This window comes from Gymnoscopelus braueri (genome assembly GCF_963280865.1).
Source record: "Gymnoscopelus braueri genome assembly, chromosome: 21".
Taxonomy (NCBI): Eukaryota; Metazoa; Chordata; class Actinopteri; order Myctophiformes; family Myctophidae; genus Gymnoscopelus; species Gymnoscopelus braueri.
The window spans coordinates 24,431,262-24,447,654 of record NC_137623.1 but is presented as its reverse complement, the minus strand read 5'-3'; the positions used below and the strand labels follow the sequence as shown (position 1 = coordinate 24,447,654).

At 42.6% G+C, this 16,393-nt stretch overlaps 1 protein-coding gene across 1 annotated transcript in view; it reads left to right on the top strand.

The window, feature by feature from the left end:
• Positions 1 to 394: 394 nt before the first annotated feature.
• The window catches only part of zbtb47b (zinc finger and BTB domain containing 47b), a 28,214-nt gene continuing 12,215 nt past the window's right edge, over positions 395 to 16,393 (top strand). The window contains exon 1 of the mRNA XM_080418461.1: positions 395 to 612. Within this exon, the coding sequence (XP_080274587.1) occupies positions 610 to 612 (3 nt within the window). The 5' untranslated portion in view covers positions 395 to 609. The remainder of the gene's footprint in view (positions 613 to 16,393) is intronic.

The window sequence follows — 16,393 nt, the reverse complement described above, 5'->3', positions numbered from 1 at the left end:
AAAAAAGGGGGATATTTACTCGCGACCCATAAAAATTGGTCCGCGAGCCAAAGATGGCTCCTGACCCACTGTTTGGGAAACATCCTATATGAAATAAAGCATCCAAAATCCCCCCCAAACACCCCCCCACCCTCCAACAAAACCCCAAATTCCCCAGCGAGCATCTCCCTCTGACGTCATACCGTACACGGAGCGCACATTTAGAAGAAGCACTTTTAAGATTTGCGCAGTTTGATGTTGTGTGTCCTTCGGGCTTCAGTCCCATAATAACATTGCAAAAAAAATAATGTCATTAGTACAAAGAGAAATGTGCCTGTCTCGCAACTCCACGTTAATACAGTACCGTGTCCCTTTAAAACGTCTGACAAAAAGCCCATATGATCCCCGAGCTCCAATCACCAATTCCTCCAGCAAAAAGCAAAGCCTCTGCATTTTTTTGTCTGTCTGAATGCTACTGTAGCAGCACGGGGGCAAAGAGACTAGTGAGGGAGGTTAAAAGAAAAAGCTGAAGAAATGTGAATATTCAACGGTCATTTTCATGGCGAACGGGAAACGGATGCAAAAGGAGTTATACTGGGACTCCTTTGAGGCTCTGGACGCCGGATCAAAATGGTAGGCTTCGGCGGAGCGGCTGCAATTTTCTGTTTATTTTCATGTCCCTTCTTGATCTCTTGCAAATTTGAGCTTCTTTATAGCAGGCCGATCAAACTTGCCCCACAGTTCTGTCCCACCGATGCTTTACGTGCCGATCGCTGTGGTGAATGTCTTTTTTTGCATTGCATTCTATGATTTCTCAGGGCGAAAGTTTGCAACTTAATAATGCATAGCATAAGTTGGACATTATAAAGCTGCTACAGCAAGAATGCAATGGCTACAATAGGCTACATTGTTGTTGCAGAGAAAGAGTTAAATTCTTTCATATCAGGGGTGCTTCGGCAAGGATCATGATATTATCGTGACTGCTGGTGCTTATTTGTGTGGACCTGTAAGTGAATGTTATTATTATAACTATAAACAGTTGCCCCCCTTTTGCACAGCAGAAACTGCTAATGCAGGGAGTTTGGTATGCAAGTATGGTTTGGGGCTGTTACTGTCTGCTCGTCTCCTTATCTTAAATTGTAGGGAGTCTGTCTAGGGACCACAGATGACCTGTACAGGTGTCTGTGCATATATTGTAGGTTGAAGGAACTCGGGGAAATAAGGTCAATCTTGCAGTCTTGGATCTGTCCTGTGCAATATGGTACATTATTACACCTGAAGACCATATTCTGTGGTGCTAAAATCCACAGCATGAATGGTACAAGGCTATACAATTTTTATTTTGCAAGCACTGTACTTTGTCCACTGTGTGAAGTTAGTTACTGTCTGGTACTCTCTGGTAGTCTCCTTATCTTCAATTGTAGGGACCACAGATGACAACTACACAGATGTCTGTACATACTGTAGGTTGAAGGAACTCAGGGTAATAAGGTTGTTATAAGGTGATAAAAATCCACAGCATGAAGCCTAGTACCACTAGTCTATTACAATCTATATTTTGCAAGCACTGTACTTTGTCCACTGTGTGAAGTTAGTTGATCTTCATATATATACATATTTTTTTGCCCATATTGTTTAATATCTGGGAACGAGAGATTAATATCATAGCAACTTCTTATCTTACACGTATAATACTGCATCTATCCAAGATGCATGCGTTTCAGTGATAAATAAATAACTTTATTCAACTCTGTGAAGCTTCAGTCAGGAGCCGTGACATTTATATTTCTCTTCTCTCAGGCCGATGAAAGGATGCATGAAATTAGACAACGATGCAGCGAGCACACAGAAAGAGGAAGAGTGAGGCAGACAGCCAGCCAGTCAGACTCAGTATGGACTCTGGGGTCATGTTAGGATGCTTCCTTAGGAAAGCATGTTGAGCTGGCTGCAGTGGTGGAGTAATCCCAGCGCGCGTTCACATCTGGAGGCTTGGGTTAATAACTGGGTCAGGTCAGCGGGGTTAGCCCTGGTGCTCGCTGGGTGGTTTCTGGTGGGAGCAAAGAGAGAAAGAGAGAGATGTTTGTTATCATAATTCATATTTGTATTTCTTTTATCCCCACCCCCCCCCCACACACTCCCCCATCACCATCAAAGCCACCTTTTCATTTAGCTTTTATGCACGGATGATGGTAAGCTGTGATAGTGCAAAGAGGCGCGTGAAATGTCCCAGTAAATGTGATCAGAGATACTGTAATTACTCTGTTGATATCAAAAGATGATTATGGCCGATTATGTTGTGTGAATTGATAACCTTGCTCTATTGGGGAGAAGTAGCTTCATTTGTTGCTCTTTTGTTTGTTTTCTCCATGTTTTAAGGTTGGAATATTTACAATAAGAAGTAGAACTGCACAGTAATGACAGCTATACAAACTGAGTATAGTGCACCACATAACATAAGCAGTGAATCCAGGTAATTCATAAACAGTGAATGTGATGATATTCTTATTATTCAGGCTTTCTGATAAAATAAAAAAAAATCAGTTAAGCTTGTGGCCAAGTTTTCACTTGCTCCTTCTTATTGGCCCTGTATCCTCACGGGGCCACTGGGAGTTTTACGTAATGGACTATTCAGGACATTCCTGCCCACCCTTGACTTTGAGGCTTTGCTGTCTCTTGGTGCTGAGCAAAGAGCTGGCTTTAGTCCTTGTGACAAGTGCAGTCATCCCACAGCCCAGCAACAAACTCCCTCAGACATCTCCGGCCCACAGTAGGAGGGCACTCTCCTTGGAAACTAAGACCATAGGTGCTGCTAATTTATGCCCCTGAGATTAAAAACATTAGACAGGGCCTTTTTGCAGAAAGCAAGGTCAAACACGCTGGGCTTATGTAAGCACTTTCTTTTTTTGGTTGAAATAGATTGAGTTTGTTTGAAGTCACTTCTGCAAGTCTCTCAGAATAAATGCTGTCAGGAGTTTTGTGTTGTCTGATAATCACACCACCGCTGTGCATCATTGTGCAGAGAGAGGACATTGGTGTGTTCTTTATCTAAGGACAGTTCTTGAAGTTTAAATCCCATTCCGCATTCTTCCACATTTGAAGAACGCTTCAAAATCATTTAATGATTATGAACCTCCGTCAAAAACCCTCCACAGAGCTTTTAAGTTGACATGAGACTTCACTGTTAGGTTTTCATGGTCAGACATTTGAAGATATTTCGAGAAATAATCAGGGTCCCACCCAAAGTATTCCAGGGGCTTTTAGTTGAATTTGGGCCTGTTAGAGATACTTAAGAGAGGAGGAGATTTAAAACAGATGGGCATGAGTTTAAACTTATTTAGCACGCAGGACTGAAGAATCACTCAAAATGATACCATAATGTACTGTACTGGATATACAGAGGTAGAATTTTAATCACACACATTGTTGAATGTTTTCATTACATGCAGGAATGACCGGTACTCACTGTACATGAAATACTACAGCAAGTAAAAATGTTATTTAAACACGACAGTTTTTGAAGATCGCGCATGTAATGATGATGTAGCCTACTCCAGGGGTTCTCAACCTTTTCATGCCGTGACCCATGTTTGAACTGGGGACCCCCCACCCTGACAAGCACTTGGAATGTAGGAGTTGAGGCATTCAATTTAGTTTGACTTGGTTCCACAGATAAATATTGTGAGCTTGTAGATCGGCTATTTGTGTCTTATGTCTTTCTTCTATTATTTAACAATCTGGCCAATGTTGAACCAGTTTTTATAGTATAGTTTGTTGATTACTTTTTATGCAGTAATGTTTTTTTTCTTTTCTTTTATATTTTTTTAGGTATTAAAAGGCCTTAAAAGTCGACCCCCCCCCCCAAATAAAACCATGTGGGGCCCCCCTGGGGGTCCCAACCCACAGGTTGAGAACCACTGGCCTACTCAATACAGTTCCCGTCTGAACCGATCATGGCAACATACACCAACAAGCTCTTTATACTGTAGGCTGCGATTGACATTCAGTTCACAGTAAACCCAATGCCATTTCGTTTTTTAAGCTCATATTCCCCGATTCGCGGCTGCACACATTGATTGGTCAGGAGGACATGGCTGTGATAGAAAGACGATGCTCCTCCTCCGCTGGTCCCCCACTGTCCTCGCTGACCTTCTCATCCAGAGTTGCCATGTCTGCTTATTATAAGCCACTTTGGGCATGTTTTTCCTGTAAAGTTGCTTGTAAATATTGGTAGTTGCAGTGGGTTGCTTATTTGGGCTTGTTTCCTAATGTTGTTATAAACCAGTGATTCTTAAACATTTTCATGGTAAGGACCCCCAGATGAATATGTATTTGTCCGCAGACCCCCCCCCCCATCTGAAATATTTTGTGCCAGGGAGTCAGGGACCCCCTCATACAAGATTTGTGTTGTTAAAATGTTTCAAAAATATTCTAAAATGACCTCCTTTTTTAGTTGTTGTTGTTGAAAATAGCAGATCTACAAGCTCATGCGACGCGTTGTGAGCTTCTAGATCGGATATTTTCCAAATAGCATTAGCCTAGTCGCTTCTTTTGGACTTGTTTTCACAGACCTGGTCGCTTGTTTCTCTGTAGCGAAATCTGGCAACACTGCTTCTCATCAAACATATCATTTCACTGCACACACACATTGTTTCACCACACCAGAGATGCCACCGATAAGCAGCGTTTTAGAGGCTTTGTGCCATGGTATGAAAGGGATGATGATGATGAAGATATCATAGCTTCATCCCCTGTAATACCTACCCCCTGGGTATGTCTTTGTCAGCACCTCTCCTAGTCTCTAGCCGCCACAATGTTCTTTTGTCTCTGGCCCGGTGTCAGTTCTTCCTATCCGACTCTTGGCGACATGGGTTTACTATGAGTTTACGCCCGATTCAAGCACTTTATGTCGTACGATGGAGGATAAATCGGGGCATTACACAGCAAAATCCTGAGTGTTCACGTAAAACTGGACCCTTTGGGTCCATTGTTATACTGGCTGAGTTAAACCAACTCTCAGTGTTCAATGAATACTGTGTATTTTGTGCTTTGCAGGGCAGTTGATTTATAAAAAAAAGATTCTTGGCATTTGTTTAATAAATGATGTGTGTATAGATGAAGTTTGAATCATGCATTATTTATAATGCAAATAACATTTTCTTTTGCACAGTTGCATGCAATTTTCTGTACTACAGGTATTTTGTCTCTGCATTGCTGTGTATACTGGTACAGTTTGTACATGCATAGCGTGTGCGTGTGTGTGTGTGTGTGTGCGCACGTGCATGGTTGCATGCATGTGTGTGTCCTAAACTCATGCCTGTTGGCTTGGAATAGTGCGTTGTGCCTCCAACAGAGCAGTGTTGTGTGAAGCTCTGTTTGTGTGTGTGTGTGTGTGTGTGTGTGTGTGTGTGTGTGTGTGTGTGTGTGTGTGTGTGTGTGTGTGTGTGTGTGTGTGTGTGTGTGTGTGTGTGTGTGTGTGTGTGTGTGTGTGTGTGTGTGTGTGTGTGTGTGTGTGTGTGTGTGTGTGTGTGTGTGTGTGTGTGTGTGTGTGTGTGTGTGTGTGTGTGTGTGCGTGCACGTGCATGTGAAGAGGAGATGCCAGCACCACAGGCCCCTCTCTTGGCCAGGCCTCCTGACTCAGCGCTTCCACTCCCCGCTCATTGGCCCAGACACAAACTTCCTGGCACAGCTTCAGTGCGGACACTCTAACCTCGTCGCTGCCCTGCCAGGCACTACCTTTTGATTATCCTACACCTCTTGGAGTCTAGCTCAGAGTCATATCAGGTCCCGTGCCGTCAGCGCGTGATGTCTTCTTTCAACATCACGTCGTCTGATCGTCCAACTCCACTCTGTCCCGCCACGGCCTCGCAAATCAAACATAATTTCACTTTTGCTCAAAAGGACAACAAGGGGTGAAAGAACTTTCCAATCCGAAATCCTCCGTGACAGTTACCCTCATTCAGCCATCCAAATTTTTTGTTTACAGATGAGATTACAGTCTCAGACGATACACATGCCGCTTTCTCATCCTTATTTTTGTTTGTGCATCCCAATTTCATGCTTGAGTAAACCCATATCACTTGTAGATTGGCTTGTCACCTGTGGTTGCATTAACATATAGATGAAATTGTGTTTTAAATTTCATGGTGAGAGGTGGTGTGTAAACCCCACTCATCTAGAATAAGTTAACACCCCAAGACTAGCACATAATAACTCTTATGGATACCAGTGATTTGAATGAATAGGATTAAGGCCGGAAGGATATTGATGGTATTGTAATTGCAGCCAGCAGTGAATTCTTCGGAATCTGCTGTTGATTTAGTAAGCTGTAGGTAATAAGATAATTAACTTTCAGTTGGAAATGACCATCGGCATACTTTGAAGTGCTTTCCAATATTTAGCCTGTTGCTGTATCTGCAATATGATTGCTGTAAATTTCACTCTGATTTTCAATTGTTTCACGGCAATCTGTTTGGCAAGTAAGTTGAGTGATAGAGAGAGCAATGGTTACTTAATCACTTTAACTATAATAAATGAATACACTACAATTTGTGTATTAATTATAACGCTTAACTATTAGTGAACTACCTACTGTGTATTATGTATGATTATAGCATGTAATGCATTCGGCAATGCATTAGTATTAAGCATGCATGCATATATTTGCAATCGGTGGTTTAACTACTTTGACCCTGGTGTCCCTATTTTGGGCATACCGTACTAATAATAATAATAATAATAATTAATATTTATTTTTAATTTATTGCCGATCTACAAGTTCCTCTCTCACAACAAAGGCTTGTTTCATGTTGACTGATTCTGCGTTGATTCTCAAAAGAAGACCAGTCTATAGTACCACAGTGATGACTCATTTATTAGATTACATATTATCATTCCCAAAAATGCCATTGTCACATCTGTCGAAGATGTAGCGTTTAAGACACTTTGATCTCAAACCAGGCTTATACCTGGCCTATAGGATCACATTCCTCCAGAAAGACAGAGGTTCATTCCTCCTTTAGAGCTGTCTTCATCTCAGCTTTCTTACGGTCTGTCTCATTAAAGGAATAGTTCACGCAAAATATGACTTATTTTCTATCAATTACACACACCATGAAGCCTTTAATTCATGGATTATTTTTTGTTTTTGTCACATTCCTGAGCCAATAATTTGATGACCAGCGGAGTCTCCAGCAGGATACTCAATTGAGTCTCCTACTGAATAGCCACCCGATCATGAATTCAAGGCTTCATGGGGTGTGTAAATTGATAGAAAATACGTAATTGTGTTGGGTGAACTACTCCTTTAAAAGCAAAAGTATATGCAGGACACACTTCTTTCTTTGCACCACACACACACACACACACACCCACACACACACAGACAGACACAGACACAGACACAGACACAGACACACACACACACACAAGCTTTATCATCTGACAGAGCAGTGTCGTTTTAGTGAATATTCTTGTGTTCGTGCCACTGCAGGGTGTGACCTCAGTACATTTTTATGAACCTTTTTTTATCATCATAGTCGCCTGATTATCAAATTTGTAAAAAGAACAAAAGCAAAAAACAGCTTAATGTTCAACCTTATGTTGTACCTTCATTGTCATACTGTATGTGACCATATGGCTAGTGTGTGTGTGTGTGTGTGTGTGTGTGGGGGGGGCTGCTTGCGTGCACGAGAGCGTGCACGTGTCGTGCGCGTGTGTGGGTGCATACGCATGCAGGTCTGTTACTGTATATTCTTACCTCAAGGTCAGTGCTGGGTCTCTGTGCTGATTGGATTCAGAGGAGAGCAGAGAGTGCAGACTGCAGACGAGGAAGAAATTCCCCAATAGACAGAACTGAAGGAAAGCAGACAGGACCTGGCCCAGCCTTAAAGCATTGACTACACACTATCACCGACGTGGGGGGGAACCTGAACATGTGGCCAAATACAATATGACGCGTAAGGGATGATGACAGAATGCAGACTACATAGACTCTAGGGCTGTCACCAGTGTTGTTAGATTTTGCAAGAGAAATAAGCAACCAGGTCTATGAGAAGAAGCCCAAAAGAAGCGACTACTAGGCTATTTGAAGATAGACGATTTACAAGCTCATTGCGACGCGTTGTGAGCGGGTCTCTTCCAAGTCAAGGGCGCCCATAGCTGCGTAAAGGCTGCCATAGCTGAGTGGTTAGTGAGCCCGGCTGGGGAGCCTGAGCCCCTGGTTGTGCCAGGTACAATGCCAGGTCATTCCAGTAATGTGTCGATGTGTGTCCCTGAGCAAGACTCTTAACCCCTAATTGCTCCCCGAGTGCTGCACAATGGCTGCTCCTAGTTATTATAGGATGGGTAAATGCAGAAGACACATTTCACATATGTGCAAATAAACAGTGACAAAAAACACCCCAAGGAGTGTGGCCGTACGTATGTTATGCCCGAGAACAAATGGCGATATTACATACTCACTATCTTGCTACTGTAATGTTGGAGGGCTATTGCCTGTGATCCGTAGGCCCTCAGAATGTCCGTCACGTCCTCATCGCTCGAGCTGATGCAATCCATTGATGCACTTGTCCTAGACCTTGCATCTGCATGTTGGTAGTTGACCACACTGGGGTGGTGTGGCATGAGTCCTCTGCCGATGCAGGCTAGCGGTACGACTGTGGGTGTGGGTGACTGCATTTAGCCATCTGTAGTCCACACACACAGGGTTAGTTGGAGGGTTTGGATTATGGTGTTGGCATGGAGCAGCCATGTTCTTTGCCATCTCATCTCTGGGGCTGTCTTTGACCGTACATTCAGTCAGTGTCAGCAACTGAGAGCGTTTAGTAGTGGACACACAGAGGACAACAGTGTCTGTCATTAACCTGATGCCTTTTTAATGGCCGTCTGATTAGAGTCCCCTAGTCATGACATGCCCTTGTTTCTGCCCTGTTCACCTTCTCTTAATGTTGCCTGTCTGTTTATTTATGAGGTGATCCATTGCCTGTGACATAAAAGTACTTATGTGCGTTTTTAGAGGCACTGGGCTGGATTTGTATGTAGGGTCTGGCTGTCATGCTAACGTCTTCATCGCAGTGACGATGATTCAGGTGTGTGTGTGTGTGTGTGTGTGTGTGTGTGTGTGTGTGTGTGTGTGTGTGTGTGTGTGCACGTGCAAGGTTGGTTGCATGCATGTGTGTGTCCTAAACTCATGCCTGTTGGCTTGGAATAGTGCGTTGTGCCTCCAACAGAGGTGTGTGTGTGTGTGTGTGTGGTTCAACCATCCTCATGCTAGTGAGTGAGATTGGTGCTGACACCGTGCCCACTCTGCTTCCTTGCGGTGTCACTCAAACAGAACCCCAACCTGGGCCCCTCAGCAGGAAGTGGTCGGTCTGAAGCAGACTGCTGCGTGTGCGCTTTTCTTCCGTGAGTGAGAAGTGGCCTCGGCTGCTACGGGCACAGCCCAGGTACTGTATGACACACAAAGCCAGCTGGGTGAGCTCATGTGATCATTGCCATCATGATCTACTGATGGCTGGGTGATGTCTTATGGTTTGCTGTCACAAACTGCAGGCCTGTAATTGTGCGTATGGATATTTTAGCCGTTGACTGATAGCTATCGTTATTTCAGTTAATGAGCCAGTTTGTGGCGGGGCCTTCCCATTGGACCGACAGCCCATTATTCCGTACCCCCAAAAGTCCGACAAAATGTTAGGTTAGGGTGAGCAATAAATACATCAGACCAATTGTGCTTCGGAATAAAGAGCTGTCAGATCAATGCCATGACACCTTTGTGACCACATTGGCAATATATTTAATACTGTCTAGCGCGATGCCTGTTCGGAACACATGCCCCATCGGTTATGCAATACCTGTTTTACCTGTTGTACTCGGTGTAGTACGGATTATCATAGTACTTAGAGGCCAGTGTATAACGACAGTACTGTGACTTCATATTGATGCCATCAGGGATCTCCATATATGGGCATAAAAGGGAGACAGGGACACATGTCTTTGGAGAACCGCTGATCCAAGCTACTTCACACTTGGCACTTCCTTCGGTCCTCGGCAATATGCCAAGTTTGAAATCAATCGGTTGAACGGTTCTCAAAATATGCAAAGGACACACTCACTCACTCACTCACTCACTCACTCACTCACTCAATCACTATTTGTCCGTACTTACTCACTCGCTCACTTTGTCCACAGCTCCTCTTGTAAACCACTGGGCTTCTCAGCACCAGATTTCTTGTGCATGCTCATGTTTTGTGAATATTTCTTTACCTTTTAGGACGTACATTTTATATTGGAGATCAATGGAAGTCAGACTGGGCTGAAACAGAAATAGACTGACCACACTTCCTACCAGAGATATGCACTCCACTGAGCGCATGGCGCATGGACCTTTCTAGTTAATGATATTTTTAGGGAGCTTTAAGGCGTGGTTCTTAAGGGGGCGAGCCATCTAGAAGAGAGTGTCTGTCTGTCTGTCTGTGAGTGAGTGAGTGAATCCGTTTGCTAATCAAGCTAACCACTTGTATTGAGCAATCAGTTTCATGGCACGCTGCCTGTAGACCAAGGACGTAAATCCCTGAATATCTTTCTGATTTGTGAATGTCTTCACTGTATTTGTTTGGACTTAAAGTTTATACAGAAAGTCAATGGGAGTTGGACTGGGCTGAAACGTTGCCCAAATATGGAGATGACTGACATCATAGACGACCACATGATGTCTGAGATCCACAAGCCACTATTAGACCCCGTCTTGTTTTGTTTTGCTTTGTTTATATGCAACACCGTGTCTATGGCATTGGAATTGAACCAGGGACGTTGCAAATAATGTATGTGGGTGACACACTATCCGGATAGAACTTGGTCTCCCTCACCCTACAAACGATTCTGCAGTGTGCTGTGACATTGGGCTAATAGCTCAGGGTGTTCACCGATCACCAACTACACCAACACAGACAAGAGAGAGGGTCTTTTGTACTTCTGATGTAGTACAAATCTGTAGTACCAGATCTGTGTGTAAAAAAAGAGTAGTTCATTTCATGCAAATAACACATCTGCGCATGTAGGCCTACTTTTTACATTTTCTTATTGTGAATCTTCGTGAGCCGTGCTCCCGGCATGGCCTGCAAAAACTGCATTACACAGACTGCTCGTTTTTGTTTTTTACTACTTTTTTTTAAACTGCCACACACCCACCCAGAATCTTTCATACCTGAGACTATGTTGAAACATATTTGTACCGAGGTCTGCATGATACAAATGTAAGCCTGCAAAAGTACACAAGAAAGTAGGTATGTACTATTGGCCCGGGAGAAGAAGGGAGGGGGAATAGGAAGGATATTGCTAAGCAAGGTTCCAATGTTTTATAGTTTATACTTCCCTTACAGTGGCCTCACAGCTCTTTTCCAGATAAGCGTGCACCACCAGACTGCAGTAAATGGACAAGAGAAGTTTTTAAAATGGCAGCTCTGGGGGAACGTCACAGCACGTCCACAGTGGGCAGCTTAGCAGTTCAATGGAGGAAATGCAGACTTTTATAGAGTAGTAAATCTAGTTGGCCCGTCCAGGGCAATGGTGTGTGTGTGTGTGGGGGGGGGGAGAGAGGGCATTTTCCTTGAATGCCACCAGTGAAAGTCAAATTAGAAGAGGGATTTTTTTCACTCCCATTTTCTATGAAATGCCTAGACTCTTCCTCCCCGCCTGGCGTGGTTCCATGAGTCGCCGGGCCAGTCGCCGAGTGCATACCGCCTGCCTCGGGTCGGGGCTGAAGTCTATAAGGATGATTCTCCTGCTACTTACAGAACAAACCACTGCCAAGACAAGACTGCTTTGACTGAGATAGAGACACTGATTGAGCTCCACTTCTTCAGCTGGGACTTACTGTCTGTGGCTACTTAACCCATTAAAACCGGCAAAGCATCTTCATCATTTTAGATTTTAGCTATATATAGCAACATAAAAAAACTCGTAGGATTTGGCCTGGACCGCTGGCGTAGTGGTCCAGGCACCTAGGCTTGATCAGTGTAGCATGACCACATGTCGCGGGCTCGAGTCCCGATCCCGACGGCCTTTGCCTCGTGATTTGGGAACGTACGGGACCGGTTGGCAAATCCCGGCCCCCCGAGTAGACTGAGGAGATTTTAGACTGCAGGAGCAGCTCTATTAACCCCCGCAGTCTGCACCCCTGTGATAATATAGAATATAGATGATGTATAGAATATATTGAGATAAGGATTATTCTGGAATTGGTCGCTTTCATTGCTGTTTCCTCAGCAGAAAACCATCCGTTCCTTTTCTTTATTTCAATGGATTAAGTAACAGGCAGCCGTCTGCCAGCCTGATCATGGATGCTATATTGATAATTCTCATCACCAAATACCTAGTCTCAATAGTCTGTACTGTCATATATCTCAAGTGAGTAGCAATTACTGTACTCGACTCCCCATCTCTCTCTCTCCCCATTTCCTGTCAGCCCACTGTCCTGTCAATAAAGGCATAACAAGCCCCAAAAAATAAAACTTGTAGGATTTAGAAGGCATTTCGTTCCTGTAGGGCAGAAACCTCTTAACTCCATATTCTAATTATTTTGTAAATTAATGCCCTACTTGATCATACTACAGCGTCACACAAAAGCATCAAAAGTAGCAGATTCACAAGCTCGAAACGCGGCTCGAAACGTGGCGCGTTTTGACCTTCTGCTACTTTTGCTGTTCTTAAATTTGAATCCTGAAAAGCAACAGTTTTGGACATACAGTATGAGGTTTCCACCCGACAGAGATGATTTGTAGAAATGTCCTCCGGTCTTAATGGGTTAACGCTCTGGAGAGTCTTCTAATTGCCTTTTCTTATTGGCCTTTTCCATAAATCTAAAAAATATTATAAATGTTAGTCATACTGCATACGTAGTGTGTTTTTTTTTACTGATAATGAGGACAAGAAACAGGTTCACAGATACGTTATACTCTATAAATACAATACGATATTGGTTTCGGGCGTCTTCACCGAATGTGTGCATGTGCAGGATGGCGAAAACAAAGCGGGGACTCGCTACTCACTATTTGAATGCTCCAAATTTGTATTTGTGACAAACAGCTGATACGACGTTTCGACCCTTTCTGTCTTTTTCAAGTATAAACAAGAGACAGGAAACAGGAAATTAAATTTTTTTTATACCAAAAAGTGGAAAAATTGGCTATCAGCCTCACCTGGTGATCAGGGGCGGTACCAAGACTCGTTAACATGATTTCTTTACAAACATTTATACATGATTTCAAAACAAACAGTTCATCTAAATATATTTTTTGCATTTGTTTTATAAAAATGTTTTTAAAAGATTAAAACTATTAGATTAGACGGCACTAGACAAAACCCATTATACCTACAAACAGGCAACAGCATGTGCAGGATGGCACATAATATGCACGTCTAAATGCTTTTGAGTAGAAGCCCGTTTAAATGACACATCCTGGGTGTGTCATTAATCCAGGGCTTTTAGAAGGTGTTTGTCGCCGGTCATGCTGTTTATGAATAATGCATTCTTTCTCATGTCATGTGATTGAGAGGGTGGTTAAAGGTGGTGCTCCCTGTAATGACGGCGAAACAAGCCCTCTCCCTCCCCTGACATTTAGACATTTAGAGGGGAGGAACCGGAGTGGCAGGGGGGGTGATGCCGGGTGAGAACAATGAAGACAGACAGGGGATCGGAAAGAGGATGGATGTTGCTCTTTAAATTCCAAAAGCGCTCGCTCTTGTGTTTTTTGTGTTGTCTCTGCATTAGTGTTGCATATCGTCTCTGTCGGGGTGGAAAACCTCACATGTCCAAAAAACTGTTACTTTTCAGGATTTAAATTCCCAAAATAGCAAAAGTAGCAGATCCGCCAGCTCGAAACGTGTCGCTTCGCGCCACGTTTCGAGCTTGCGGATCTGCTACTTTTAATGCTTTTGTGTGACGCTGTAGTATGATCAAGTAGGGCGTTAATTTACGAAAAAAACACAAAAAGTAAAAAATATATTAGATAAGAGGTTTTTGCCCGACAGCGACGATTATTGTTACAGACACAACAAACGGGCCGCTGCTGCAGATGTCTGCCTGGGGGCAGAAATCTCTCTGAAGAATCATAGTCTGGATGGAATTAATGGTGCAACAGTTCACCGGCAGGAATGTGTTTGTCATTCATTAGGGTATACTGAATGTTGGTTTTCTGAATACGAATGAGTGTGAAGTGTAAAGGCCTTTGATGGTCTGATAGAGATGCCCGAAGGGGCGAAATAAGACAAATGATGAGACTAGATATCGTATGTGATTTTGATTGTTGTAATATACATTTTTTATTTTAATGGTCTTAAAGGGCAAGACCACTTTGGTAGAGGTTCGGTTTGTGTAGTTACCTTGCCATGAAGTAACTCGAAAGGTGGAAAAGAAATGAAAAATAATTGCTCCATTAATTAGAAATTGATAATTAGAAATATGCTCCCCATTGACTTACATTGTACACTGAAACAGCTCCCAAAGTCACTCTTTTAGCCCATAAACGAACACAAATTAAGCTGATTCAGACAATATAGAACATCACCAAACCCAGTACTGTTTATTTTTTTAATAAAAATGTCAACTTCCTGATGATTCTACTATTTGAAGATCCGGAATCGCCGATCCAGTCCAGGTCTTCTTTCTAATAAAATAGCTAAATCAACAGTAAGTTAACATTTTTATAAAAAAAATAAAACAGTACTGGGTTTGGTGATGTTCTATATTGTCTGAATCAACTTTGTTTACGTTCGTTTACATGCTAAAAGAGCGACTTTGAGAGCTGTTTTACTGTACAATGTAAGTCAATGGGGAGCATATTTTGAATGATCAATTTCTAATCAATGCAGCAATTATTTTGTATTTCTTGACCACCTTTGGAGTTACATCATGGCGAGGTAACTACACAACCCAAACCTCTACCAAAGTGGTCTTGCCCTTTAAGGGCTGTATTACAATAAAGTGATAAAGTAATTATTATCATTAGTTTTCTCATATATCATCAAAAGTGTCATTATCAATATGATATCAAGATATCCAAGATATTATGAGATTTGATTTAGTCAATATCACCCGGTACTAATCATTTCCTTTGGCATCTGGTGCAGATACACAACCCAATATAGAAATATATAACAGTTGATGGAAGGCTACTGACGAGATGCATGGACATAATTGTACAACATTACATTGCATCCAGATAGTAGACAATAGAAATGTACAATACAGAGACAATACAGTCCACACACAGACAAAACACCGTCTGAGACAACTTTCCCTATTTTCCCATATTCATGCCATTAGCAGATGGCTCATTATGGTTTTCAAAACCCCATGGTCAAATGTAATTTTGTTTACTTACCAGGGCGAAAAAAAATGCACCAGTTGGCTTCAAGCAGTCTCTTGGCAGGGTGTATGAAGTGAACCCATAACAAAATCGAATACAAAATCCAATTTGACAATAAGAAAAATACAAGAACTGTTTTTTAAAAAATTATGAAACTAGAGGCAAGTTGATATTCAAAAAGCATTGGTGTGTGCAAGATTGTGAGGTTTACATTTAAAAAAAAATATTTTAAAATCCTGGCTATGCATTGTGGAAGGAGAATTGCTGTCCTAGAAGACATTGCTGAACCCACAGGGGAAGGAGACGCATAATAGGATGAAGGTGATCACAGAAAATTGTTATGCTAGGGGCATCTGGGTGGCATAGATGTAAAACTGCTCTTCTTAACCTTTGCTGGATTAGGGCCCACTTCAAAATCGCAAAAGCGTTCACAGCCCACCCATCTTGCGGTGGTGGGCAGATGGGTTATGAACTTGAAGTTCTAGCAGTATCGCAATTAAAACACAATTTTAACACAAGGTGGTTATTATCATTATTTATTATTTTTTGTCTTAAAGGGATAGTTCACCCTATCGATTAGTCATCCCGTGGAGACTTGAATTCATGGATATTTTTTTGTTTTTGTCGCATTCCTAAGCCAATAATTTGATGACCAGCAGACCGGTAGGCAGCGGTTCCGGTAGGAGACACAAAGGAGACTCTGTGTGTCTCCTACCGGAACCGCTGCCGGTCATCAAATTATTGGCTTAGGAATGCGACAAAAACTAAAAAATATCCATGAATTCAAGTCTCCATGGGGTGACAAATCGATAGAAAAAAGTCATTTTGGAGCAGTTCTATGTAGTTTGGGGTATCAGTGGCCACTTTGGACACAAATAACATGGCAGCCAACGTCTTTGACTTCATTACCCAAGAGTCACAGCATGTCCAGCGAGGACTTCGCTTTTTGACTGGCTGTTCTTGGCAAATGCCAGGATGTCTCCCCTATACATAGTAATACAGTCAAGCCCCTAGCAGGGACCCCCCTGAGCCTATACATTTATGGAAGGACA